The sequence below is a fragment of the Myotis lucifugus genome, unplaced genomic scaffold, assembly GCF_000147115.1.
Source record: "Myotis lucifugus unplaced genomic scaffold, Myoluc2.0 scaffold_308, whole genome shotgun sequence".
Classification (NCBI taxonomy): domain Eukaryota; kingdom Metazoa; phylum Chordata; class Mammalia; order Chiroptera; family Vespertilionidae; genus Myotis; species Myotis lucifugus.
In genome coordinates this window covers 899,283-925,479 of record NW_005871356.1, presented here as the reverse complement: position 1 = coordinate 925,479, position 26,197 = coordinate 899,283, and the positions used below count along the sequence as shown (strand labels likewise).

Here is a 26,197-nt window from a genome sequence, read left to right as displayed (position 1 = left end):
AACCTGCAACCTGGATATGTGCCCTGACCAGGAATTGAACTAGCGACTCTTTGCTGCATGGGAAAAGGTTCAACCAACTGAGCCACACTGGCCAGGGCCAAGCCTTTTAAGTTTAAATTGCTGCTCATATGAGGAAACTTTTTACTTGCAAAAGACTGTGAAACCCTATGTATCAATTTTGATTCTAAAGACAGTACCCTTTAATATTCTTTCCAACTAATGTAAAATGTCATCTGAACAAAAAATGCTAAAAGCTGAGGTATAGAAGAGAGATGTGACAATTTTTACAAATTGGGTTGTGTCTAAAAATATTGCAAAATTGGCAGCAGAGTATGTGGATGCTACACAGACACACTCCCAGGACCAAACTGGAATTACAATTAAAATACAAAACAACATCCTGAATAATCAACTGAAGACTAGCTGATAACCAAGGACGGAAAGTGGAGACTGCATAGAGACCAATACTTACTATCCAGGCAGTTTTGCCTTGGGGGAAGACAGTTGACTTCCCTATTGGAAAACACCTTGCCCCAGTGTGGAATTTCTGAGGACCATTAAGAGAATGAGAATAACGATTAGCCTCCAGGCAGAAGCAATGGCCCCATCCTGTTGGAAAAACTCTTGCCACACCTGTGGAAAATTGCCTGAGAGGTACTCAAGGCAATCCAATCAGTCTACAGGCAGAGGCAGTCTCTGGAGGCTATGAGTCTTTGCCTGATCTAATTAGTCAGAAACAGCATTAACACTGTCCTGCAGTAGAGACTGAGAGGCATAGCAGATCTACCTAATACACAGTCACAAACCCAAACAGGCAGCCAAAATGAGAAGACAAAGAAAAACAAAAATGAAAGCACTAGAGAATTCTCCAGAAAAGATAAATGAAATAGAGATAAGAAATTTATCTGATACAGAGTTCAGAATAATGATGATAAAGATGATCAACAGCATGCGAAAAGATATAGTAACTATGAAAACGGAAATAAAGAATGACATAGCACAAATGAAGAACACATTGGAAGGAATACAAAGCAGATTAGGGGAAGCTGAGGATCGAATCAGTGAATTAGAAGACAGGGTAGAAAAAAAATCACTCAATCAGGGAACCAAAAAGAAAAAAAAAAACACTAAGAGACAGGAGGACAGCTTAAGGGAGCTGTGGGACAACATAACAATATTGGCATAGGTGTGCCATAATAGGGAGAAAGGAATAGCAGAAATAATGGCAGAAAACTTACCTAATCTGGTGAAGGAAAAAGTTACACAAATTCAGAAGGCACAGAGAGTCCTGAGCAAACAGGCCCATGCCCAGACACATCCCAATCAAAATGTCAAAAATTAAAGACAAAGAAAGAATCCTAAAGGCAGCAAGAGAAAAGCAAACTGTTACCTTCAAAGGAGCTCTCATAAGGCTGTCATCTGATTTCTTATCAGAAATTCTATAAGCCAGGATCTGAAACCAAGATTACTATATCCAGCAAAGCTATCATTCAAAATAGTCAAATAAAGAGTTTCCCAGCCGAAAAAAAAGGCTAAAGGAGCACATCACCACCAAGCAAGCATGATAAGAAATACTAAAGGGAATGCTATAATGAGAAGAAGAAATAGAGGGAGAAACTTAGGCATAGAGAATTAAAATGGCAGTAAATAAGTACCTATCAATAACCTTAAATGTAAATGGATTAAATGCTCCAAGCAAAAGACATAGGGTAGTTGAATGGATACAAAAACATGACCCAACTATATGCTGTCTGTAAGAGACCCACCTCAGAACAAAAGACTGACACAAGATGAGAGTGAAGAGATGAGAAAAAATTTTCCATGCAAATGGAAAAGGAAAAAAAAGCTGGTGTAGCAATACTCGTATCTGACAAAATAGACTTCAAAATGAAGGTCATCACAAGAAACAACAAAGATCACTACATAATACTAAAGCAGGGGTCCTCAAACTTTTAAAACAGGGGGCCAGTTCACTGTCCCTCAGACCATTGGAGGGCCGGACTATAGTTTAAAAAAAAACTATGAACAAATTCAGCAACAGGCAGTGGAGGCAAAAACACCCGGCGGGCCGGATAAATGTTTTCGGCGGGCTGCATGTGGCCCGAGGGCCGTAGTTTGAGGACCCTTGTACTAAAGGGATGGATCCAACAAGAGGCTATAACCCTGGTAAACAAATATGCACCCAATATAGGAGCACCTAAATATATAAAAAAAACTTCTAGAGGACTTTAAGGGAGAGATGGACAACAATACAGTCATAGTAGGGGCCTTTAACATCCCACTGACTTCACTGGCTAGATCTTTCAGACAAAAATTAACAAGAAAACAGTGACTCTAAAGAACACACTGGATCACATGGATTTAATTGACATTTATAGAAAATTTCACCCCAAAGCTGAGCAATATATATTCTACTCAAGTGCACATGGGTCTTTCACAAAGACAGGCCACATGTTAGGACACAAAACAAGTCTCTAAAAGTTCAAGAAGATTGAAATCATATCAAGCATCTTCTCAGATCACAGTGAAATGAAATTAAAAATCAACTATAGTTAAAAAAAAAGAAAAAAGAAAAAACATTCAAACACATGGAGGCTAAATAGCATGTTATTAAACAACTAGGGGCCCAGTGCACGAATCCATGCACCTTGAAAGGAACTGTGGGCTGCGAGGCTGCAGTGGGCACACGGGTGGGTCTTGGCTTTTTTTTACACCAAAAATGAATTCTCAGAAAGAGAAGCTAAACAAACAATCCCATTTACCATTACAACAAAAATATTAAGATACTTAGTAATAAACTTAACCAGGAGGTTAAAAGACTTGTACTCGGAAAACTACAGGTCTTTGAAAAAAGCGATAAAGGAAGATATAAACAGGTGGATGAATATACTGTGTTCATGAATGGGTAGACTTAACATCATTAAAATGTCCATACTACCCAAGGCAATCTACAGATTCAATGCAATCCCTATTAAAATACCAACAGCATATTTCACAGATCTAGAACAAAACTTCAAATATTTATATGGAACCAAAAGAGACCCCAAATAGCTGCAGCAATCTTAAGAAGAACAAAGTTGGAGGAATCACAATACCAGATATCAAGCTATACTACAAAGCCACCATAATCAAAACAGCCTGTTACTGGCACAAGACATATAGACCAATGAAACAAAAGAGACCCCAGAAATCGACCTAAGCAATTATGCTCAATTAATATTTGACAAAGAAGGCAAGAGCATACAATGGAGTCAAGACATGATGTTGGGGAAATTGGACAGAAACATGCAAAAAAATGAAACTAGACCAACTTATACCATACACAAGAATAAACTCAAAAATGGATAAAAGACTTAAATGTAAGTAACAAAACCTTAAAAATATAGAAAAAAACCATAGGCAGCAAAATCTCAGACATCTCTCGTAGCAATATGTTTACAGATACATCTCCTTGGGCAAAGAAAACTAAGGAGAAAATAAAAAATGGGACATCAAAATAATAAAGCTTCTGCACAGCAAAAGAAACTATCAACAAAATGAAAAGGGAGTCCACTGTATAGAAGAAATATTTGACAACGATACATCTAATAAAGGGTTAGTATCCAAAATATATAAGAAACTCATACAACTTAATAAAAGGAAGACAAACAATTCAATTAAAAAATGGGCAAAGGACCTAAATAGACACTTCTCCAAAGTGGACATACAAATGGCCAAGAGACATATGAAAAATGCTCAAAGTCACTGATCATCAGAGAGATGTAAATTGAAACGACAATGAGATCACCTCACACCTGTCAAAATGACTACCATCAACAAATCAACAAATGACCTGTGCTGGTGAAGATGTGAAGAAAAGGGAACCCTAGTACACAGCTGGTGGGAATGCAGACCGGTGCAGCCATTATGGAAAACAGTATGGAGTTTCCTCAAAAAATTAAATATGGAACTGCCATTTGACCCAGCAATCTCACTTCTAGAAATACATCCTAAGAAACCCAAACACCCATCAGAAAGAATGTATGCGCCTCTTAGTTCATTAGCAGCACAATTTACAATAGCTAAGATCTGGAAATAGTCCAAGTACCCATCAGTAGACGAGTAGATTTTAAAAAAGCTATGGTAGTCATCCTATATAATAAGAGAGGGATATGCTAATTAGCCCAGGTATGCTAATTAGTTATGACAGGATATGCCAATAGGTCACAACTGGTATGCAAATTGACCATCACTCAAACACACAAGACATCTGCCTTGCCTGGGGAGAAGACAGTGGACACACCCTATTGGAAAAAACCTTGCCCTGAGGGCACTTGAGAGATTAAAAGTAACAATTAGCTTCCAGGCAGAAGCAACTGCCCCACCCTGTTGAAAAAACACTCGCCACAGCTGAGGATGATTGCCTGGGGGCAATTCAAGTTGGAATCCTATTAGTCTATAGACAAAGGCAGTCTCTGGAGGCGTTGAGTCTTTGCCTGATCCAATTAGTCAGAAACAGCCTTTAACACTGTCTGCACTAGAGATGGAGAGGTATAGAGGATCTACCTAAAACAGTCACAAAACCAAACAGACAACCAAAATGAGAAAACAAAGAAACAACCCCCAAATGAAAGAACTAGAGAATTCTCCAGAAGAAGAGATAAATGAAGCAGAGATAAGAAATTTATCTGAAACAGAGTTCAGAGTAATGATGGTAAAAATGTTCAACAGTATGAAAAAAGATACAGTAACTATGAAAAAAGAACAGTCTGAGATAAAGAATGACATAACACAAATAAAGAACACATTGTAAGGAATACACAGCAGATTAGGGGAAGCTGAGGATCGAATCAGTGAATTAGAAGACAGAGTTGAAAATATCACTCAATTAGAGAACCAAAAAGAAAAAAAAGAACAATTAAAAAACAGGAGGACAGCTTAAGGGAGCTGTGGGACAATGTGAAACGTAACAATATTAGAATAGTGGGTGTGCCAGAAGAGGCAGAAAGGGAGAAAGGAATAGAGAAGGTGTTTAAAGAAATAATGGTAGAAAACTTCCCTAACCTGGTAAAGGAAAAAGTCACACATGTTCAGAAGGCACAGAGAACCCCAAACAAGAAGAACCCAAACAGACCCACACCCAGAAACATCATAATAAAAATGCCAAAACTTAAAGACAAAGAGAGAATCTTAAAGGCAGCAAGAGAAAACTATTACCTACAAAGGAGTTCCCATAAGGCTGACACCTAATTTCTCATCAGAAACTCTACAGGCCAGAAGGGAATGGCATGAAGTACTCAAGGAAAACAAGGATCTGAGTCCAAGATTACTATATCCAGCAAGGTTATCATTCAAAATAGAAGGTCAAATAAAGAGCTTCCCAGACAAAAAAAGGCTAAAGGAGTTCATCACCACCAAGCCAGCATTAAAGAAATTCTAAAGGACTGCTATAAGGGATTGCTGAGAAGAAGAAACAGAGAGAGAAACCTAGCCATACAGAATTAAAATGGTTATAAATAAATACCTCTCATTAATAACCCTAAATGTAAATGGATTAAATGCTCCAATCAAAAGGTGTAGGGTAGCTGAACGGATACAAAAATATGACCCAACTATATGCTGTCTACAAGAAACCCACCTCAAAACAAAAGACACACACAGGATCAAAGTGAAGGGATGGGAAAATATTTTCCATGTAAATGGAAAAAAAATAAAAGCTGGAGTAGCAATACTCATATCCGACAAAACAGACTTTAAAAGCATCATGCTGCCCTAACCCAGTGGGGGGGGGGCCTCAGCCCGGCCTATGCCCTCTCACAGTCTGGGACCCCTCAGGGGATGACCACCTGCTGGCTTAGGCCTGCTCCCCCGGGGGATTGGGCCTAAGATGGCAATCAGACATCCCTCTGGCAGCCCGGCAGCCCTCGGGGGATGTCCACTTGCCAGCGGGGAGCAGGCCTAAACTACAGTCGGACATCCTTAGCGCTGCTGAGGAGGCAGGAGAGGCTCCCACCACCACCACTGTACTAGCAGCCGTCAGCCTGGCTTGTGGCTGAGCAGAGCTCCTCCCATGTGAGAGCGCCCTGACCACCAGAGGGCAGCTCCTGCATTGAGCGTCTGCCCCCTGGTGGTCAGTGTGTGTCATAGTGACCAGTCATTCCCAGTCTTTCTGCTGTTAGGGTCAGTTTGCATATTACCCTTTTACTATATAGGATAGAGGTCTGGTGCACGGGTGGGGGCCGGCTGGTTTGCCCTGAAGGGTGTCCCAGATCAGGGTGGGGGTCCCTCTTGAGTGCCTGGCCAGCCTGGAGGAGGGGATGATGGCTGTTTGCAGCTGGTCACACCCCCTTCAGGGTGGGGGTCCCCACTGGGGTGCCTGGCCAGTCTGGGTATTGGGCTGAGGGCCGTTTTCAGGCTGGCGGGTGACTGAAGCTGCCAACCTCTCCTTTTTTTCTTTTTTTCTGGGATTTATTTACCTTCTAGGGCTGTCACTGGAGCTGAGAGCCGGCTTTAGCTCTGAGGCTCGGCTCCAGCTCTGAGACCTCGGCTGCTGAAAGCAGGTATCTGGGTTTGTTTGGCTTCTATAATTGAAACACTGTTGCAACTCCAGCTCTGAGGCCCGGCTGGCTGAAAGCAGGTTTCTGGCATTTGTTTAGCTTCTATAATTGCAACATTGTTTCTTAGAGTGCAGCTCAGAGCCGGGCTGCGGCAGGCGGGAACCTTGGCTTCCTCCATCACTGGAGCAAGCAAGCCTCCTGTTCGCTTCAGCTGCCTGGCTGCCGGCTGCCATCTTGGTTGGCAGTTAATTTGCATATCCTGCTGATTAGCCAATGGGAAGCGTGTCGGAGGTACGGTTAATTACCATGTTTGTCTATTATTAGATAGGATAGGTAGGTACATTGTTATTAACTTAATTAGGGTACTCCTAAGGCTTATGAAGAGCCATACTCAAGGGGCCAAAGAGCCGCATGTGGCTCGAGAGCCACAGTTTGCCGACCACGGCCCTAACCGGTTTTGCTCAGTGGATAGAGCGTTGGCCTGTGGACTCAAGGGTCCCAGGTTTGATTCTGGTCAAGGGCATGTACCTTGGTTGCAGGCACATACCCAGTAGGGAGTATGCAGGAGGCAGCTGATCGATGTTTCTCTCTCATCAATGTTTCTAAAACTCTATCCCTCTCCATTCCTCTCTGTAAAAAATCAATAAAATATATTAAAAAAAAAAAAAAAAGCATCATGCTAACCAAAATAACCCTGTCGGAGAAAGATAAATATCATATGATCTCACTCATTTGTGAATATAATGAACATAAACTGATGAACGAAAATAGAGCCAGATGGGGGAAAAATATACTAGAATATAATAGAAGTAATCCTGTTATTTGCAGATTTTTAATATCTCCTACAACTTTTGTGATATACTATGTTAGTACAGTTTTGGTAATATTATTATACTTAAAATTCTTTCATTCTTGAAATATGTTTATTGCATGTAATATTACTATATGTAAGATCATTTTTCGTGAATAATTGGTGTTCATTGCATGTAACATTATTATATTTAAGATCATTTTTCTTAAAAAAAACAAACCCAAAAAACACAAAGTCCCAATTTAGTTATGGAAATGCTGTCCTTGAAAAGATCAAGGGTCAATCCCTGAGAAATCACTTGCTCATCTAGTTCACTAAATTGCTTTCACCTTTTTGCATTGCTGGTCTGAACCACAATGGGACATGTTCATAAAACAAAAAGGAACTAACAAGGGCTATGTCTACAGCTTTAATAGAAGAGGAGAGGCAAATGACTCAATGGCCTTAGTGACATTATGAGCATTCACCAAACTCCTTTGTGGGTTGTCTCCTAGTTTCAATAATTGTTCTCCTATGAGAAAGAAGTGCATTTCTTAGAAAATAAACTCTCAGGTTTGCCTTGGTAAGAAAAAAAAAAAAAGGTGTGGTAGTAAAAAAAAAAAAAAGAATCTCTTACTCTTTGAAACAGCATGCTAAGTGAAATAAGTCAGTCAGAGAAGGACAAGTATCACATGATGTCACTCATGTGGAATCCAAGTAACAAAATAAACTGATTAACAAAGTGGATCCAGAGACATGGAAACATGGAAGACAGTATGGAATCTAAGGGGAGAGGCAGTGGGTGGGAAGTAATCAACCAAAGACCTTATATGCATAGATACATAACCCATGGACACAGACAATAGGGTGGTAAAGGCCTGAGGGGAGGAGGAGCTAGGCAGGCTGGAGAGGGGGTCAATGGGCAAAAAGAAGGGACATATTTAATACTTTCAACAATAAAGACTTTTTAAAATAAATAATTAAAAATAAAAATATTGTAAAATGCAATATGTAGATGTTTAATCTACTAGGTAACACTAATCTAATTAAGTAGTAATGACTAACACTAGACTTGTGTGAACATAGTTGCTTAAATTTGTTGCACTATAGATAAAAACTGACATTTCTAGATAGACAGCAAGCTATACTTAACCACATTTTACTAGCATATAAAAAAATCCCTACAAGCCACACTTGAGTTTCTGATCTTGAACAATTTTAAACTTGAGCCCTGGCCAGTCTGGATTAGTGGTTAATTAGAGAATCGGCCCTCGGACTGAAGGATCAAGGGTTCAATTCCCATCAAGGGCACATATCTCAGTTACAGGCTCAATCCCCAGTGCAGGCCGAGGTGCATTTGGAAGGCAACCAATCAATGTGTCTCTCTCACATCTATGTTTCTCTCTCTCCGTCTCTCCCTTCCCTTCCCCTCTCTAAAAAGAAAAAAGAAGTATCAATGGAAAAATATCCTTGGGCTAGGATTAACAAAACAAATCAAACTTGAATGCACATGTCCTTAACTTTTAACTACTATAAAAACTTGTAGGCATCTTATTATATTTAAAATAAACTAACTGTCAAGGTAGCACTAATATCTCAAAAACCAAGTTACTCTGCACAGCTATATAGTTTAGGACAAAATTATAAATTCAGAGTGTGATAATAGAGATCTAAGAAATAAATATGTGATGCTCTAGAACAGCAGTTCTCAACCTGTGGGTGGCGAGCCCTTTGGCGGTCAAACGACCCTTTCACAGGGGTCGCCTAAGACCATCCTGCATATCAGATATTTACAATTCATAACAGTAGCAACATTACAGTTATGAAGTAGCAACGAAAATAATTTTATGGTTGGGTCACAACATGAGGAACTGTATTTAAAGGGCCAGAAGGTTGAGAACCACTGCTCTAGAATGATAACAAGTCTAAGAACAAAAATTAAATGTCAATCTGCTTAAACCAAAGGCTACCAGAAGACTCATGTAAAAGTAACTATGGAAGGGATGCTTTCAGTGTAGAAATATGACCCTGGACATTGAGAGCTCACGTGAGTGGGGTGGGTGGGGGCTGAAAAAGTCATTAAAAAAATAAGATAAAATGGCAGCGAGGGCTGTAGCATTGGAGCTGGAAGATGAGGACAGAGGTGCTACCAACATTGGAGATTCTATAGAAAGGTATGGATTGGAAAAGAGCCACTTTTCTTCTGAAAATGAAAAAGAAGCTGACAATGAACATAAGTTGAACACTATGAGAATGAAAATACTGCAGAAGCTAGTGTTGAAACTAATGTGGGCAGGGCAGATGGCATAGCTAAAATCATTAACCAAAAACTCCTGCCCTGGCCAGTGTTGCTCAGTGGTTGGAGCATCAGTCCATGCACCAAAGGGTTGTGGGTTCAATTCCAGGTCAACAGCATGTACCTGGGCTGCAGGTTCAATCCCTGGCCTTGGTTGGGGTACATGCAGGAGGAAACCAAATGATGTGTCTCTCTCACATTGATGTGTGTCTCTCTCTGTCTCTTTCTCCCCTCTTCTCTCACTCCCTCCCATTCTCCCTAGAAAATCAATAGAAAAAAATATCCTGGGGTGAGGATTAACAAAAAGCAAACAACAACAAAAACACCTAAAAGTAAACCCACTATTCTGGTCAAAAACAAAGAGCTGGAAAAGGAAAAAGAAAAGTTAAACCAGAAGAGACTAGAAAAAAGAAAACAGCTTAATAAGAAGCAGGAATGGGAAATGATATGTAAAGTCAAGGCAGATGTGAAAGACAAAAAAAAAAGAGTGGCATCTTCAAAGAACTGCAACGAGGGATAGTGTTGTATAACTATTTAACTGTTCATAAGCATCAAAAGAACATTGATGAGGTTAAAGAAACTGGCAGCTCCATTAGAAAGCATGCTAAGTTGGTATCAACTGTTTTCAAGAAAGATTTCTTCAGTGTTCGAAGAGGGATGGACACAAGTACAAACGAGAAAAGTTCAACTGGAATGAACTCAAAAGCCAAACAGACTGACGTGAAAGAAGAGGGCCCACACTCACTGCTGGTGAGAATGTAAACTGGTAGAGCCACTATGAAAAACAGTATGGAAGCTCCTCAAAAAATAAAGAATAGAATTACCAGTCTGGGATATTTATAATGGAGAGGCTATGCATGTGGGAGGGCAGGAGGCATACAATAAAAAACCCTCTGCACCTTCCTCTCAATTTTGTAGTGAACCTAAACCTGCTCTAAAAAATAAAGTCTATTTAAAAGGAAAAGAAAAAGGCACAAAGAAGGATACAGTAAGAAAAAAAGAACCTACAAACAGGTACACCAAAGTATTACCATAGGACAGCTCATTATTGAAATTACTGATATTTATTTTCCTCATGTCTATCTAAATGTTTCAAATTTGTTATAACAAAATTATACTGAATCCCAAATATATACCTGAGTGTACTTCTGGACTGCTCACTCTATTCCAGTGATGTCAGACCCCACATGCATCGATATGACATGTTTATAAGTTATCTTTGTTCAGTAATGCTTTTTTCTCGTTGTAGAACAAGTTCCCCATTGCCCCTTTCCTTTTCAAAAATTTTCTGCCAATTCTCATTTACTTATTCTTTCAAATAAACCTCACAATCATTTTATAAAGCAAGGGCTTGCAAACTTTTCTATAAAGGGCCAGAGAGTAAATATTTCAGGCTGGTGATCTTTCTATCATTTATTCTTAGCTAGCAGGCTACACAAAAATAGCCCAAAGGTCAGTTTGTGGAATCCAGTATAAAGTGTAGTTCCCTACCTACCTGCAAAGATTTTGGCCTCTTGATTCAATTTGTACTGAATTTAGATATCCAAGAAAAATTAACATCTTCCCAATAATAAATCTTTTTCAAAAGTAAATTATGATTCTTCATTTATTAAAGTTCTCCACTGTATTCCTCAGTAGAGTTGTATAGCTTATCTTTATGAACTAGAGGCCTGGTGCACAAAAATTCGTGCACTCGGGGGGTCTCTCAGCCCACCCTGTGCCCTCTCGCAGTCTGGGACCCCTTGGGGGATGTCCACCTGTTAGCTTAGGCCTGCTCCCTGGCCAGACATCCTTAGCACTGCCGCAGAGGCAGGAGAAGCTCCCGCCACCACTGCTGCACTGGCCAGCCATGAGCCAGCTTCTGGCTGAGCGGCACGCCCCCTGTGGAAGCACACTGACCACCAGGGGGCAGCTCCTGTGTTCAGCATCTGCCCCGTGGTGGGCAGTGGCATAGCGACCAGCCGTGCCACCATTAGGGCCAATTTGCATATTACCCTTTTATTACACAGAAATAGGATACTGCAAATTACTTGTTAGATATACAATTCCTGTCCACTTGAAGGCACTGGCACTTGGGTACATGAATGATGCAAATTGCTTGCTTGATTTACTATTCCTGGTACTTTTTGCCTAGTTATAGAAAAAGCATATAACACTGTATTCTATAATCAGAATGCAACAAGAAGTTACTTCTAAAATGTCATGGTAACTCTTCTTTATTTCTTTTCTTTTCAGTAATGCAGTAACTGTGAGGTCCACAGAGAGCTGGGTTACCCACTTAAGAGTGCCTGGCATAAGAAAGGCACTGAAATGTTTGAATAAATGAGTGACTCTAATTTTGTCCCCTCGCAAAATTTCACTAAAACTATAGTAAAGATATCTTTTTTAAGCCCACAACTATGGGGAGAGCAGGGTAAAAGAAAGAGCTGGAATGTAGATGGAGGATAAGTGGTAATAATCAATGTGCACAGTTAAATCCTTCAAGTCCAGCAGCTGACAGCACCTTTACAAAGGGGTAGTGAAGGAAGGGCGCAATTAAAGAGAATTCTATGAGAGTTGTTTGTGAAATAACTAGATTCCTGAATTCCCCTCCCCCTACTCCAAGTCACTAGGATTGCTGCCATATGGGTTCAAAAAAAAAAAAAATAGCACCCTAACTGGTTTGGCTCAGTGGATAGAGCGTCGGCTTGCGGACTCAAGGGTCCCAGGTTCGATTCCGGTCAAGGGCATGTACCTTGGTTGCGGGAATATCCCCAGTAGGGAGTGTGCAGGAGGCAGCTGATCGATGTTCCTCTCACATTGATGTTTCTAACTCTCTATCCCTCTCCCTTCCTCTGTAAAAATTCAATAAAATATATTAAAAAAAAAATAAGCGACTTGGAGGAAACAGACAGCAAAAAAGAAAATGTCTTTTAAAGTATGTACATATAAAAATAAAGTATGTACCTGTATCCTTCAAAAGAATAAGTTGAGATTTTGTATGCATACAAAAATTATAAGAAACCATAACAATTCTAAGAAACCATAAAAGTGAAAATTCAGAAGACGAGAGAGAGAGAGAGAGAGAGAGAATATACATCTGAAAATTAAAAATATCAGGCAGAAAAAGTTGGAAAATAAATGAAATTTCCCAAAAAATAAAGCAAAAAGAGAAGGAATTTGAGAGCAATATTTAATTTTTCTTTAAAGTCAGGGAACCAGTCCAGTAGATATACTATCTGAATAACTGTTTCCAAGAGAAAAAAAAGAGAGGAAAATAATAATGTCAAAAGTGACTAATAATAGCCGAAACCGGTTTGGCTCAGTGGATAGAGCGTCAGCCTGCGGACTGAAAGGTCCCGGGTTCGATTCCGGTCAAGGGCATGTACCTGGGTTGCGGGCACATCCCCAGTAGGGGATGTGCAGGAGGCGGCTGATCGATGTTCCTCTCTCATCGATGTTTCTAACTCTCTATCTCTCTCCCTTCCTCTCTGTAAAAAATCAATAAAATATATTTAAAAAAAAAAAAAGTGACTAATAATAAATGTCAGATGTGATGAATATGAGTTGTTGCCATATTGAAAAAGTCTAATAAGTACTCAGCACAACCGATAAAAATATTCATACTAGCCCTGGTGAGTGTGGCTCAGTTGGTTGGACGTCATCCCATGCACTGGAAGGTCGCCAGTTAGATTCCCAGTCAGGCCCCATGCCCAGGTTGTGGGTTCTGGTCCCAGGTATAGGAGGCAGCCGATTAATGTTTCTCTCTCCCTCTTCCTTCCTCTCTCTCTAAAATCAATAAAAACATTAAAAATACTGATACTAAAACATATCATTGTTAAATAGGAACAAGGAAAAAGCTTACAAATTTCTGGGGAGGAAGAGAACTGGTCACATTAAAAAAACAAAAACAAAACAAAACAAAACAGCCATCAGAAATCAACAGCCACAACAGAAACTGGCCATGAAGCAATGACTTCAAATTCTGAAGAATTCTACACCCAGCTCTAGCTAGTTTTGCATAGAGCATCAGCCTACGGACTGAAGGGTCATGGATTCGATTCTGGTCAAGAGCATATGCCCAGGTTGCCAGATCAATCCCCAGTGGGGGACATGCAGGAGGCAGCCAATCGATGTTTCTTTCTCATCATTGATGTTTCTCTCTCTCCTTCTCCCTTCCTCTCTGAAATAAAAATATATTTTTTAAAAAAGAATTCTATACCCAACCAAACTACATATATATGCACACACACACACCCTATCTAATAAAGGAATATGCTAATTGACCCTCACGCCGCTGCAAATATGGCGGCGGCCACAGCCAATAAGGAGGGAATATGCTAATTGACCATCACGCCCTCAAATATGGCAATACCCACAGCCACGAGATGGCGGCGCCCAGTCCCCTCAGCCTTGCCGGGGCGGCAGGTGCATAGCAAGGCTAGGCCTGCCCCTAGGCGGGCCGAGCCGCTCCATGTGCCTGCCTCCGGAGACCCCCAGTCTCCTCAGCCCCCCAGCCGCCCAGGGCCTGCCGAGGCTCAGGTAACCAGGGCCGGCTGAGGCTTGTGCTGCCGATAGTGGCAGCAGCAGAGGTGTGATGGGGCGTCACCTTCCCCTGATCGCCGGGTCGCCTCCCGCCCGAGGGCTCCTGGACTGTGAGAGGGGGCAGGCCGGGCTGAGGGACCCCCCCCCCACTCCAGTGCATGAATTTTCATGCACCAGGCCTCTAGTATATATATATAATAATAAAGGCATAATATGCTAACTAGACCAGACAGCCGGACGGCCTTCTGGACAAGGGCAGGCAGCTGTGGCAGCTGGCAGTGGCAGCAGAGGCGGGGTGATGGGGGCGGTACCTTCCCCTGATCAGCCCGGTCGCTTCCCACAGAGGGAGGCCAGACTGCGGACAGTAGGACATCCCCTGAGGGCTCCTGTACTGTGAGAGGGGGCAGGGGCCGGTTTGAAGCACACCCCCCCCCCCCAGTGCACGAATTTTCGTGCACCCAGGCCACTAGTTATGTGTGTGTGTGTGTGTGTGTGTATTGCATTAACATGCAAGGTCTCAAAAATCTTTAACTCTCATTGGTAACTATTTTCAAAAACTATTGGAGATGTGATCCACCAAATTGAACAAGAAACCAAATAAAAGGAAGAAAGGGGACACAGAAAAGGAAGAGATGCAACAAAGAAGTCAGATGAGAGAGAATCAGAGAAAAATAAAAGGAGATTCAAGAAAGACAGGTATGCACCAGATATAGAGAGCAGTGGTACAGATTAGAGTAATGTGATTCAAGCTACCTTCATTTGATAAGGCTGCTATGACAAAGATGCCTATTATTCTACCCTTAAAACACACACACACACACACACACACACACACACACACACACCAATTTCCTAGCCCGAACTTTTATCTATACTTAACCATGTGTTCACGAAGCTTTCTCTCCTCCGTGCCTTGCTCCCTGGAACAGCTAAGAATTTCACACTCGAATAGTTTATCTTTAACCTAACTCTTAAAATATATAGAGCAGCTCACTCCCACAGACCACTCTCCTAAGTGAAGGTTAATTAGCTGGCCCACACCACAGCCCGATCAGGTAACTGTAGCCTTATGTTTCTCAGAACACGTTCATGATCTTACCTACTGGTTTCCCCAAGAGGGGCTCTAGTAGTAATTCCAGGAAGTGAAAGCCAAACAATAACCCAGAAAAGGTGTTCAGCTTATCTTCTCTTGGGAACTTCATCTAACAATAGCAGTACTAACCTTTTCTTACACAAGTTTTTAGTTTTTCTAACTAAAACACATTGCTAAAAGGAACATATAACACTGGATTAAACTGTAATTATACCATTTAAAAATTCAAGGGAAGGATTAACGTAAGTCAGGATGGGGGAAATATGAATGTGATCATGGATATATGGTTCTTCAGTCTATTACTCTAACACTTTTGCACATATGTATTTTATATTTTTTTCTACATATAAACATTTCACAATTTGAAAGGGGAGGAGCTTTAAAAAAAGTAGTCTGGCCGAAACCGGTTTGGCTCAGTGGATAGAGCGTCGGCCTACGGACTGAAGGGTCCCGGGTTCAATTCCGGTCAGGGGCATGTACCTGGGTTGCGGGCACATCCCCAGTGGGAGATGTGCAGGGGGCAGCTGATCGATGTTTCTCTCTCATCGATGTTTCTGACTATCTCTCTCCCTTCCTCTCTGTAAAAAATCAATAAAATATATATTAAAAAAAAAAAGTAGTCTGATAGCCAACTATAGTCACAGAAGGGAGTTTCTTTTTTTGTTTTGTGTTTTATTAATTCTCACCTGAGGATATTTTTCCATTGATTTTTAGAGAAAATGGAAGGGAGACAGAAAGAGAAACATTGATGTGAGAGAGACACATCGATTGGTTGCCTTCACACATGTCCTGACCAGGGCCAGCGATCAAGCCTTGATTGCAATTGAACCCAGACCCTTCAGTCCGCAGACTGACGCTCTTTCCACTGAGCCAAATTGGCTAAGACAAGAAGTGTTTTTACTTGACCATTTGAGTTTTTACATTTTTAACATTGTTGCAAAAACATTTACCTTACAGATATACTACCTCAAGTATGGAAATGATATATAGAGAAAAAGGTTATTGATCAGAGCACTGAAATAGGAAATGATTACAAATAATCTAAACATTGATCAATATAGAAATAACTATGATCAAGACCAAACCATGTACACGTGCAAGTTATGTGTTACTACATAATAATGAGGACATATGCTACCCCACATATGTGTCTGGGAACAACATTTAAATAAATCACAAGATGCTGAAATGGAAAAAAAAGAGACCAAACCATGTAATACATATCATCAGAAAAGAAAGCTTTATGTGTTGATATGCAATGCTCTAAAAGACATATTAGGTGAATATCATAATATGCCAGAACAGTGTACATAACAGTTGGCTACTACTTTTTCTTTAAAGAATATGCAGCCCTGGCTAGGTGGTTCAACTGGTTGGAGCGTCACCCCATACATCAAAAAGGTTGCAGGTTCAATTCCCAGTCAGAGTACATACCTAGGGTGCGGGTTCAATCCCTGGTCGGGGCATATAAGGGAGGCAACCAGTTGATGTTTCTCTTTCACATGATGTCTCTGTGTCTGTCTCTCTCTTACTTTCTCTTCCTCCCTCCCTTCCTCTCTCTAAAATCAATAAATATACCCTTGGGTTAGGATTTTAAAAAAAGAATATACATATTTGCTTGTACTATATATACAAATCTCTACGGAAAGATACAAAGTGACAATGTTAGTTACCTCTAGAGGTAATCCACCTGGATGGGATCAGTTAAGACGACTTTGCAGTATACTCTTTTGGACAAAATTTGAGTTTTGAACAATGCCCCCTATTCACACAGTTTTTAAATAGCAAAAAAAAAAAAAAAAAAAGGAAAAAAAAGCCTTAGGACAATTTTAATTCCATACAAGACCAAACAATTATCTTTGAAAGATTAAAATAGAAGTTTTCCTAGGATAGAATTAAACAGTAACTTATCCAACCAAATTGGTCATATTCATTGTACAAAATTAAGGCAAATATACTACAGATGCATATGTTTATATACACCAGAATATGTGTAGATTCTAGAGCTATGTTATCCAATTTGGTAGCCACTAGCTACATATGAAATTAAATTTCAAGTAATTAAAATTATATTTAAATTAATTAGAGTTTACAATTAATTTTCTTGGTTGCACTAGTCACATTTCAAGTACTCAATAGCCATGTGTGGCTAGTGTCTGCCATGTTGGATGGCACATAGCCTGTGCCATGTAGCTTCCTTAATGTTTCATGTTAACTCACTTAATTCTTACTGTACACATAAATGTAACTGAATTCTTTTATAATTCTAAGTATTTTATTTGAAATATTTTAAAACATTATTCTGAAAACAGGACCACAGACGTCAACAATTGCTAAAAAGGTCTATTTAAATTTTAGGCCATAGGCACATATTAGTGATTAAAAAATAAATAATTAAAACCTACATACTATAAACCAAAATCCAAGATATTTCACAATCCTAAGCATTATTTTTTAAAAAGTTTACAAGTTCAAATGAAAAAAAAAAATATTATATATTTATATATATATATATATATATATATATATATATATATATATATCACTTCTCACCACACTACGCCACTGCCCATAAATCATCTGGTACATCCTTTTAGTTTTGATTTTATATTTAATTTATGTGTATGATGATGACCTACACATTGACTTTATTCTTAAGGTAGGAGGAGTTTTACTGAAGATAAAGCACTTTTTAGTTTGGGTTGAATTTGTTTCTTTTTTGAAAAGAATAGTAATAAAGCTTGAGGCCAGAACCCTATAAAATGTATTTATCCTAAGATGTTAAGAATATTAGGAGCCGAAACCGGTTTGGCTCAGTGGATAGAGCGTCGGCCTGCGGACTGAAAGGTCCCAGGTTCGATTCCGGTCAAGGGCATGTACCTGGGTTGTGGGCACATCCCCAGTAGGAGATGTGCAGGAGGCAGCTGATCGATGTTTCTCTCATCGATGTTTCTAACTCTCTATCTCTCTCCCTTCCTCTCTGTAAAAAATCAATAAAATATATTTTTAAAAAAAAAAGAATATTAGGAAAAAAACTGTTTTAGCTTTCCAATTAAAATATCAAATTTTCTTGCCTTAGTTAATACTTAAAGATTATAACTAATTTCTGTATAGCATTTTAGAATAACAAGTTTAAAATATACAACTAAAAACATGCTTATGTATATTTTAGCTTTAAAAATTACTGTAAAGCCATGAGTTCCAGAGAAATCTTTAGGTCTCATTACCACCTTCCCCAAACAATTTTGCTTTTAAGACTAGGAACATATAATAGCTGAAAACTTTTTTCAAAACAACTATTTAACTCTTCGCCAAACCTCTCACCAAAATTACTGAAAGAACAAAGGTAGTGGAGAATAAATTTCATAATCTCAAAATTTTTTAAATGTACTACTGTTTTCACTAGCAAAATATTTTAACTGGCCAATCATTTGAATTGACAAGGTCCAGAAATTAAATGAGAAAATGGAGACAGGAATTGACCATTCACTTTCTTGAGAAATCTACACATAAAGTTCTGGACCAATTACTAAAATATAACTACTCGTTTAGTCCTCAGATGCAGAGACCAAGTTGCTATTTATTTTCATATGATTCTGTACTTCAGTTACCAAACATTGTGGTAGCCTAAAAACAAATATCCACACATTTTATCTTATAGCTATAGCAAAATATCTAGTGAAGTGTTTATCAAACTAATCTTCCCAAGTTGCATAAGGAGAGCACATTGCCTGCCTATTGCAAAGAGTGTCATGGTTAAGAACACATATCTGGAACTTGGCTGCTTTAGTTTGAACTCCACCCCACCACTTACTTACTAGCTGTGTAATCTTGGACAAGTTAGTCACACAAAGTTACTTAATCTCTTTGTGCCTTGATTTCCTCATCTGTGAAATAAGAATATTACCTACCTCACAGGGCTGCTTGTAAGGATTAATATATATAAAGCATTTAGTGGTGGGGGGGCGTGTCAATTGTGGAAAAGGGAGACATATGTAAAACTTTAGACAATTAAAAAAAAAAGCATTTAGTGGGGTGCCTGACAAGTATATACTGCAAGTGCTTTACTTTAGCTATTACTAAGAAATAAAGATCTGCCTACATTAAAAATAGATGTAACAGACTGTGTTTAAAAGGTCATTTTTATTAAGTCATTTGCTTGAAATCCAATGCTGGTTAGATTTGTCATAATTCTACAGAAACTTACTGAACACAGTGTGACTAAAGTACAGCTTCCCATTGTTTCTGTGGGAAAATGTATCAAAAGTCCCAACTGGCGGGTTGTGGGCTCTCGATCCCCAGTGGGTGGCGTGCAGAAGGCAGTTGATCAATGATTCTCTCTCATCATTGATGTTTATATCTCTCTCTCCCTCTACCTTCCTCTCTGAAATCAATAAAAATATATATTTTTTTAAAAAGTTCCAACTGAGCAAAAAAAATCTTACTTTTCTGATTATATTCTCAGTTCCTGGAAGTGACTTATTCAGCACATAAGAGACAAATGTGATTCTTTTTTTCAGACACAATTAGGAACTTTTGAAGAAACACTAGTGATTTTTACGATATAGATAGGAGCGGGAAGAGTATCTGAGGATTGTGGATCATAAATAAGCTTTGCATTTCTTGTTAATGGCCAAGGACTGATCAAAAGGCAGCTATGTGAATTTCCTAGCAAAGAGAGGAAAAGGTGTATACACTATGTATGCATGGATACACCGGCATGCAACATATTCATGGAGTACTATAAACTTCATTTAGTTCTTCATAAATGCCAAACTGCCATCTCAGAATACTGCATTAAAACATCAAAATCACTATAAGATATCTTATTTCCATTTTTTAGCTAGATTTAGAATGTTCAGTCTGCAAGGTCATACAGATATTTAAGTTAGACTATAACCCGTATTTGTTTCCATTGCTCAAAAGAGTCTCTATGACAAAGACAGAACAAGTCACAGGTACCAGAAGAACCAGAAAATTTCCAGTAGTAGCAAGGAAGGAAAAGTAGAAATTACCATTGCTAGAACAACTATTTCACAGGTTCCTTGTTATGTCTAAGACTGTTGGCATTTCTATATTCTTAACCATAAATTAAACAGAATATTTTATTAAAATGTTTTGCTTAAAGTTTTCTGTCCAAATTGGGTAAGTTTACATAATTAATTTTACATCTTTAGTGTGTGAACTGTGTATTTATAAACTGAATTTTTCCATGTCAAACAATTATGCATACTAGTAATTCAAAGTATAAAATGAAGTGAAATTTGGAATATAAATACCAGATTCATTTAGTTGCTTTATGAATGAATTTTTATATACTGAGTTCTTTCATTAAAGCAAGAACATGTATATATTAATTTGCAAGATCTGCTTGTCAATTAAGTCTCTGGTTAATAAACAACACTGAATTACATGACATATTTGTCAATATGTATTTAAGCCTTATTTACTTTTAATAAATAAACTCTGCAATACAAAGCATGTTTCTAAAGGATAAAAAAAGAAACAGATCAGATGACCGTCCAAGTTGATCCCACTTTTGAAATTAATGTACAACTTTACATACTGAAGAGACACAGTGTAAAAACAAGTAAAATTATATACCTTCAGTTTAACTAAAAAAAAAAAAAAATGTAATCTCTTACCTTAAAAAGAACTACAAGTACGGGGGGAGGGGGTCAATGCGAAAAAGAAAAAACAACAAACAAAGGGGACATCTATAATACAATAAATGTATAGATTTATACATTTAAATGTATCAATTTAAAAGAAAAAGAACAAGTTAAAAAAAAAAAGCTCAATAATAAAGAATACAGAATGAAGATAAAGCTAAAGAAACATGTCCTGCTGGAGACAAGATGGCCTGGGGAAACGGCCTTGCCATCTTCACCAATTAATATAGTAAGTCTAATTTGATCCAGCCACATTTCAAATGCCAAAAGAGTAACAGAAGAGTATTGTTTACCCCAATGTTCAAAATATTGTCATATTCGCTGTAAAGAGGGAAAATGCTTCCTTTAATTTACCCTATCAAGCTTCTCAACAAATTTAATATAACTGAACTTATACACACAAACTTGAGAAAAACCACACAATATCAAATAGAAATCGCTGATATTTTATGTACACAGATAAAAAGTCCCCTATGAAAGGTGGGACAAGGAGGAAAAAACAAACAAACAAACCAACATGGTTCTTTTAAGTATTTGTTATGCCCAGCAAAAAAGCAGTAAGAAAAGTTAGAAGCTAGCTGAAACAGCAATGAACAAACACTTTGTAGGCTTAAGCATGCATACCTCAACTGCAACCAATACTAATCAGCTGCTTAAAAAAAAATAAAAACCACTAAAGTTGTCCAAAAAATTATAAATAATTTGTGGACGAGGATGCATTAAAAGTACTAAAAATTTTCACCAAAAATGAACAATTCTGCACTATTTTATATATCCTCAAACTACTATAGTTTCAATCTGGCTTTCCACTTTCATACACTTTAGATTTTTAGGTTCACTACTCCCCAAATTTAAATGCAGAATCCAAATCATCCTGGAACAGCACTAGAACAATCACAATACTGTATCATTGACTGAGAATTAAGCTCACTAAACATTTACATTAAACAAGGTATAGAATCACATCTTGTATAACTTTGTTGGTACAATGTTCTAAAATCAGGGTCTATAAATATTTACTGACTCAAAATAGTCCTTCAACACTCTGTAGTTCTGTGCTGTGCTGTTGAAACAAACCTGCATTATTTTGCAAAATCTGAAGGACCTAAATGTTACTGAAATTTCACAGAATACATTATTACTGTTTAGAAGCTTTAGCCTTGCCACCATTACCAGCTGTAATTTCTTTTTTTTAAATGACACTGGTAAAGTGGGTAGGACAACAGATACGGTCAAAAGTGAACATCAGAACCCATTAAAAGGGATTTAAATTAAAATTAAAATTTTACAGATTTCTCCTGTCTTTACCTATGTAACATTAATATCCCAAAGTCAGCTAATTGTATCAGAAACCTAAGAGACAGTTTTGCAGTCAATCTAATTTCCAGGAACATAAATGAAAACTGATACCAATAAAAGAACAAGTAATCAAGCAGACAAACTCCCCTAAATTCTGGCAACAAGGTAAGAATAGTTTACATCAATGTAATGGGGGGGGAGCATATATATATATATATATTTACACACACACATATATACATACACACACACACACACACACACACACACACACACAGCTTTTCCATGGCTAGTTTTGAAATAGGTTAAGCAAATTGGTAGACCATTACCAAAACCACAAACTAGCATTAGATATACAAAAATATCTGGCAACCCTGGTCTAGAACTGGTACCAGAGTGTCAAAGGATTTCTGGTTGCTAATAAACTCCATTATACCTCTAAAGCAATGTCACTTAGGTGTGACATTCCTAAAACAGCCACACAGGCAGGCCCAGAAGTTTCAGGGAGCCGGTGCTGGCAAACCCAAACTAGGACCAAGATACCCTCTCCTTTGGGCGGTCACTCCCAACTTTCTGTTCTGGGATCTGCTTGCTCCAACTAAGTTTAAAATAGTGCCTAATTGGAGAGGAAAATGGATAAAGAAAACACACATGGAAAATTAATTTTCAAAGTTAAGTGAAGTGGGTCTTTAAAAAAAAAAATGTTTGGGGCAGTAAACACTCTTAAGAACGGGGCCCGGACTCCTCGGCAAGCTCGGCGGCGTGCGCACGGCGCGGAAGGGATGAATGAATGGGAGGCCGGCGTGTGTGCGCGGCGGGAGGTCCGGCCGGCGGCCCAGACCCGCGGCGGCGAGCGGCAGGCCTCGCTCCCTCCCCCGTCCCTCCTCCATGACAGCCCCGTCTCCAGCGCGGAGGGGCGAGAACAAAGTGAGCCCCCTTCTCCCCACCGCCACCCTTCCCGCGCCTCGGAGAGCTCTCCCGCGAGACGCGGGGTTCTCCTCCCCACCCCAAACCTTTCTCGCCTCCCTGCCGCCAAGCCCGCCAACTCTCGGGCGCGCCCGGAGGAACATGCGCTCGCCCCGCTCGACTCCCCTCGGCGAGGTCGCAGCTTCCCCGCGCGTGCCGCGGCTCCACGCCCGCCCGCCCGCACCGCGCGCCCACCGGCTCTCGGACCACATGTCCAGCGGCGAAGCGAGCGCTGCGCACGCACGCGTACTCTGGCTGAGGGAGTGAGGGAAGGGAAAGCAGCCCCGGGCTCCCTCCTCCATCTCATTCCAAGCCAGCACGCCGCCCAACCTCCCCGCGGCTTCCGAGCGACGCTCGGAGCCAGACTCGCGCCATTCTAACCGAAGACGATCCCTACACACTTAGCGCAGTGTCCGGACCACCCCGAGGGAGCCACCCCGTCGCTCCGCAGGCGGCGCCGCGCCGCCCCTCCCCCACCCTGTCCCCTAGCCCTCGGCCCCCGCCAGAACGTGTGCGCTCCACGCCGCCGCGGCCAGCCTCCGGGGCGCCCCCAGTTGCCCGAGGGGAGGTCAGGCCCACGAAGAGGGGGAGGGGGCGGCGAGGGGTGGTGTGCGCGCCGGGAACGCCGTCCCGCGGGGTCCCGCAGTCGGAAGGGAGACGGAGCGCGGGGCCCGGTGGGGGTGGGGGCCGAAGGCAACACTCACCGGTTCCACAGTCGCCATCTTAGATCGATCTGATCGCACAACCGCTCCTGAAGGGGGGCGAGAGGAAAAAAATGAGATTCAAACCGGGTTGGCTGGTTAATATCCACGTGACGGACGTGGCCGTTTGGCCTTGGCGGCGCCTGCGCAAGACTGCGGCAGCGTGGGGAACGAGAGGCTTCTGGGAAATGTAGTCTCTCGCTCTCTTTCGCGCTGTCTTTTTTTTAAGGGCAAAGAGATTTTTTTTTTTAAAGGGCTGGTCACGTGGTCGGAGGGTCAGGTGCGCGGCTCTGCGCGCGGCGCGCGGCCGCGTGCGGGCGGGTGGTCTCAGTCCTCTGGCCTGGCGCCCGGGTCGCTGCCGTGGCGCTCACTGCCGGGCATGCCTGCTGAGCCCTTTGTTGCCCTGTCCTCCCATCGTCCCCGGAAGGTTGGGACCTGCAGGCTCAGCACGCACAATCAAGCTTCATTTGTGTAGCGGAGGTCCTAGGACGAGAGGCCTGTGTGCTTATTTCATTGCCTTTTGACTTCCCACCATTTTCTCTCGGTTTCACAAAGAGGCGGCGGCGATGGAGCGGCGTGGCCGTTGAAGCAATCGACCGTCCCCGGGCCCCGCTAACGCGGGTGGTCACTCGCCATCCCTGCGAGAGGGGGTGGCGGGACCGCCCACAGGACCCACTTGCCGCAGGTGGGGGGAGGGGGTGCACCCGACGGCGTTTCCTGCCCCGGAGCCTGAGGTGAAGCCCTCAGGGCCGAGGCTCGCGGGGAAGTCAAGGGTATTTGCAGGTCCCGCCCTCGCGGTGCCCCTGCTCGGGTTCACGGTGCGAGCGGAAATGGCCTAAGTCCAGGTGCCGGCCCGGGAAGCCACGCGGGCCCCGCCGACTCAGCCCTGGACCGGTCGCGCGGAGGCGTGAGGCCGGTCGACTATGACTCCACGTTGACTCATCCTCCTGAGCGGGGCCTGAGTCACTCCGCGCCGCGGCTCTTTGAGGGCTGGACCGCCGCGGGGAGCACCCTGACCTCACAAGGGCGCGCAGCAATGATGGCAAACCGGCTCCGGGAGCCGCCAGACTCTAGAAGGGCTTCCTAACGAGCAGCCTCGCGCCTGCCAAGGACCAGCTCCTTCCTGCTTCTGTTTTAAACCAGTGGTTCTCAACCTTCCTAATGCCGCCACCCTTTAATACAGTTCCTCATGTTGTGGTGACCCCCAATTTCATTGTTATAAATGGAACATAATCAAAGCATAGTGATTAATCACAAAAACAATATGTAATCATATATGTGTTTTCCGATGGTCTTAGGCGACCCCTGTAAAGGGGTCGTTCGACCTCCAAAGGGGTCGCGACCCACAGGTTGAGAACCGCTGTTTTAAAGTTTTCTTTTGTTCACTGTGTTTGCTGATCATATAAGCCAGTGCAATTTTAATGTTTCAAGACAATTTTTTCCCTTGGGGAGGGGGATGGGTGGAAGTGGAAGAGGGTATAGGGGGGATAAATGGTGACAAAAAAAATGAAATAAATTTTAAAAGACAATTTTTTTTCTTTATCACTGTAGCTACCCTCAGTAGAAGCTTTAATCTTCAGGAAAATGTTGTTATGTTCACAACGATCACTGGCAATTAGTAATGTATCCCCAGGCTGGCATCCTAAATTTCCTTCAAGACAGTGTTCTTCCGCACGGTCTGATTATTAATACAACAAGTAGAAAAAGAGAAACCTCGTAGAGCACTACTATGATGTTCTAATGAGAGAGACATATTATTGATATTTCCTATGCTTCTTAGGAATGTTGACGCCAAACATCAGTATACATAAGCTGCCTGTGCCTGCCTGCCTGCCTGCCTGCCTGCCTGCCTGTAGTGTCACTGATGTCCAGAGCTGTGTCATACCTATTATTGAGTACATAATGGTTGCTTGAGTTGACTAACTCATAATTGAGGCTGCATAACAACTCAAAACCATTGCCTGTTCATGTTTTGATTTACCTGGATTGTCAGATGTGATTGCTGAGAGCTTTTATCTAGTCTGCTTAGCTCTAGTAGGTGTGAAGTAGATGGAATTCTAAAAAATTAACCAATAAATGGACTTCAACTTACTGAGACCTTCTGTTAACTAATAACTACTAACTATATAGTTACTTAAACTATCCAAAGTAATTATAATTGATCTCAGTGGTATTTTCTGTTAGTTAAAAGTAGAATCTGGTTATCTTCTTGGAGGAGATACCATACATGTACCATCTTCACGATGCTGCCGGGTAACAGTAAAGAATTAAGAAGATTTCAGTACCTACGTAGGCCTGAAAACCAGTGATTTTCTTAACT

At 41.0% G+C, this 26,197-nt stretch overlaps 1 protein-coding gene across 2 annotated transcripts in view; it reads right to left on the bottom strand.

Moving 5' to 3' along the window:
• The window catches only part of EIF4E (eukaryotic translation initiation factor 4E), a 45,155-nt gene extending 21,128 nt beyond the window's left edge, over positions 1-24,027 (bottom strand). Inside the window, exon 1 of one of the 2 annotated variants that reach the window (XM_023763916.1) lies at positions 23,881-24,027. In XM_023763916.1, the coding sequence (XP_023619684.1) occupies positions 23,881-23,898 (18 nt within the window). In that variant the 5' untranslated portion in view covers positions 23,899-24,027. The remainder of the gene's footprint in view (positions 1-23,880) is intronic. The other variant, XM_006100293.3, reaches the window with a different exon arrangement.
• Between the last annotated feature and the right edge of the window lie 2,170 nt (positions 24,028-26,197).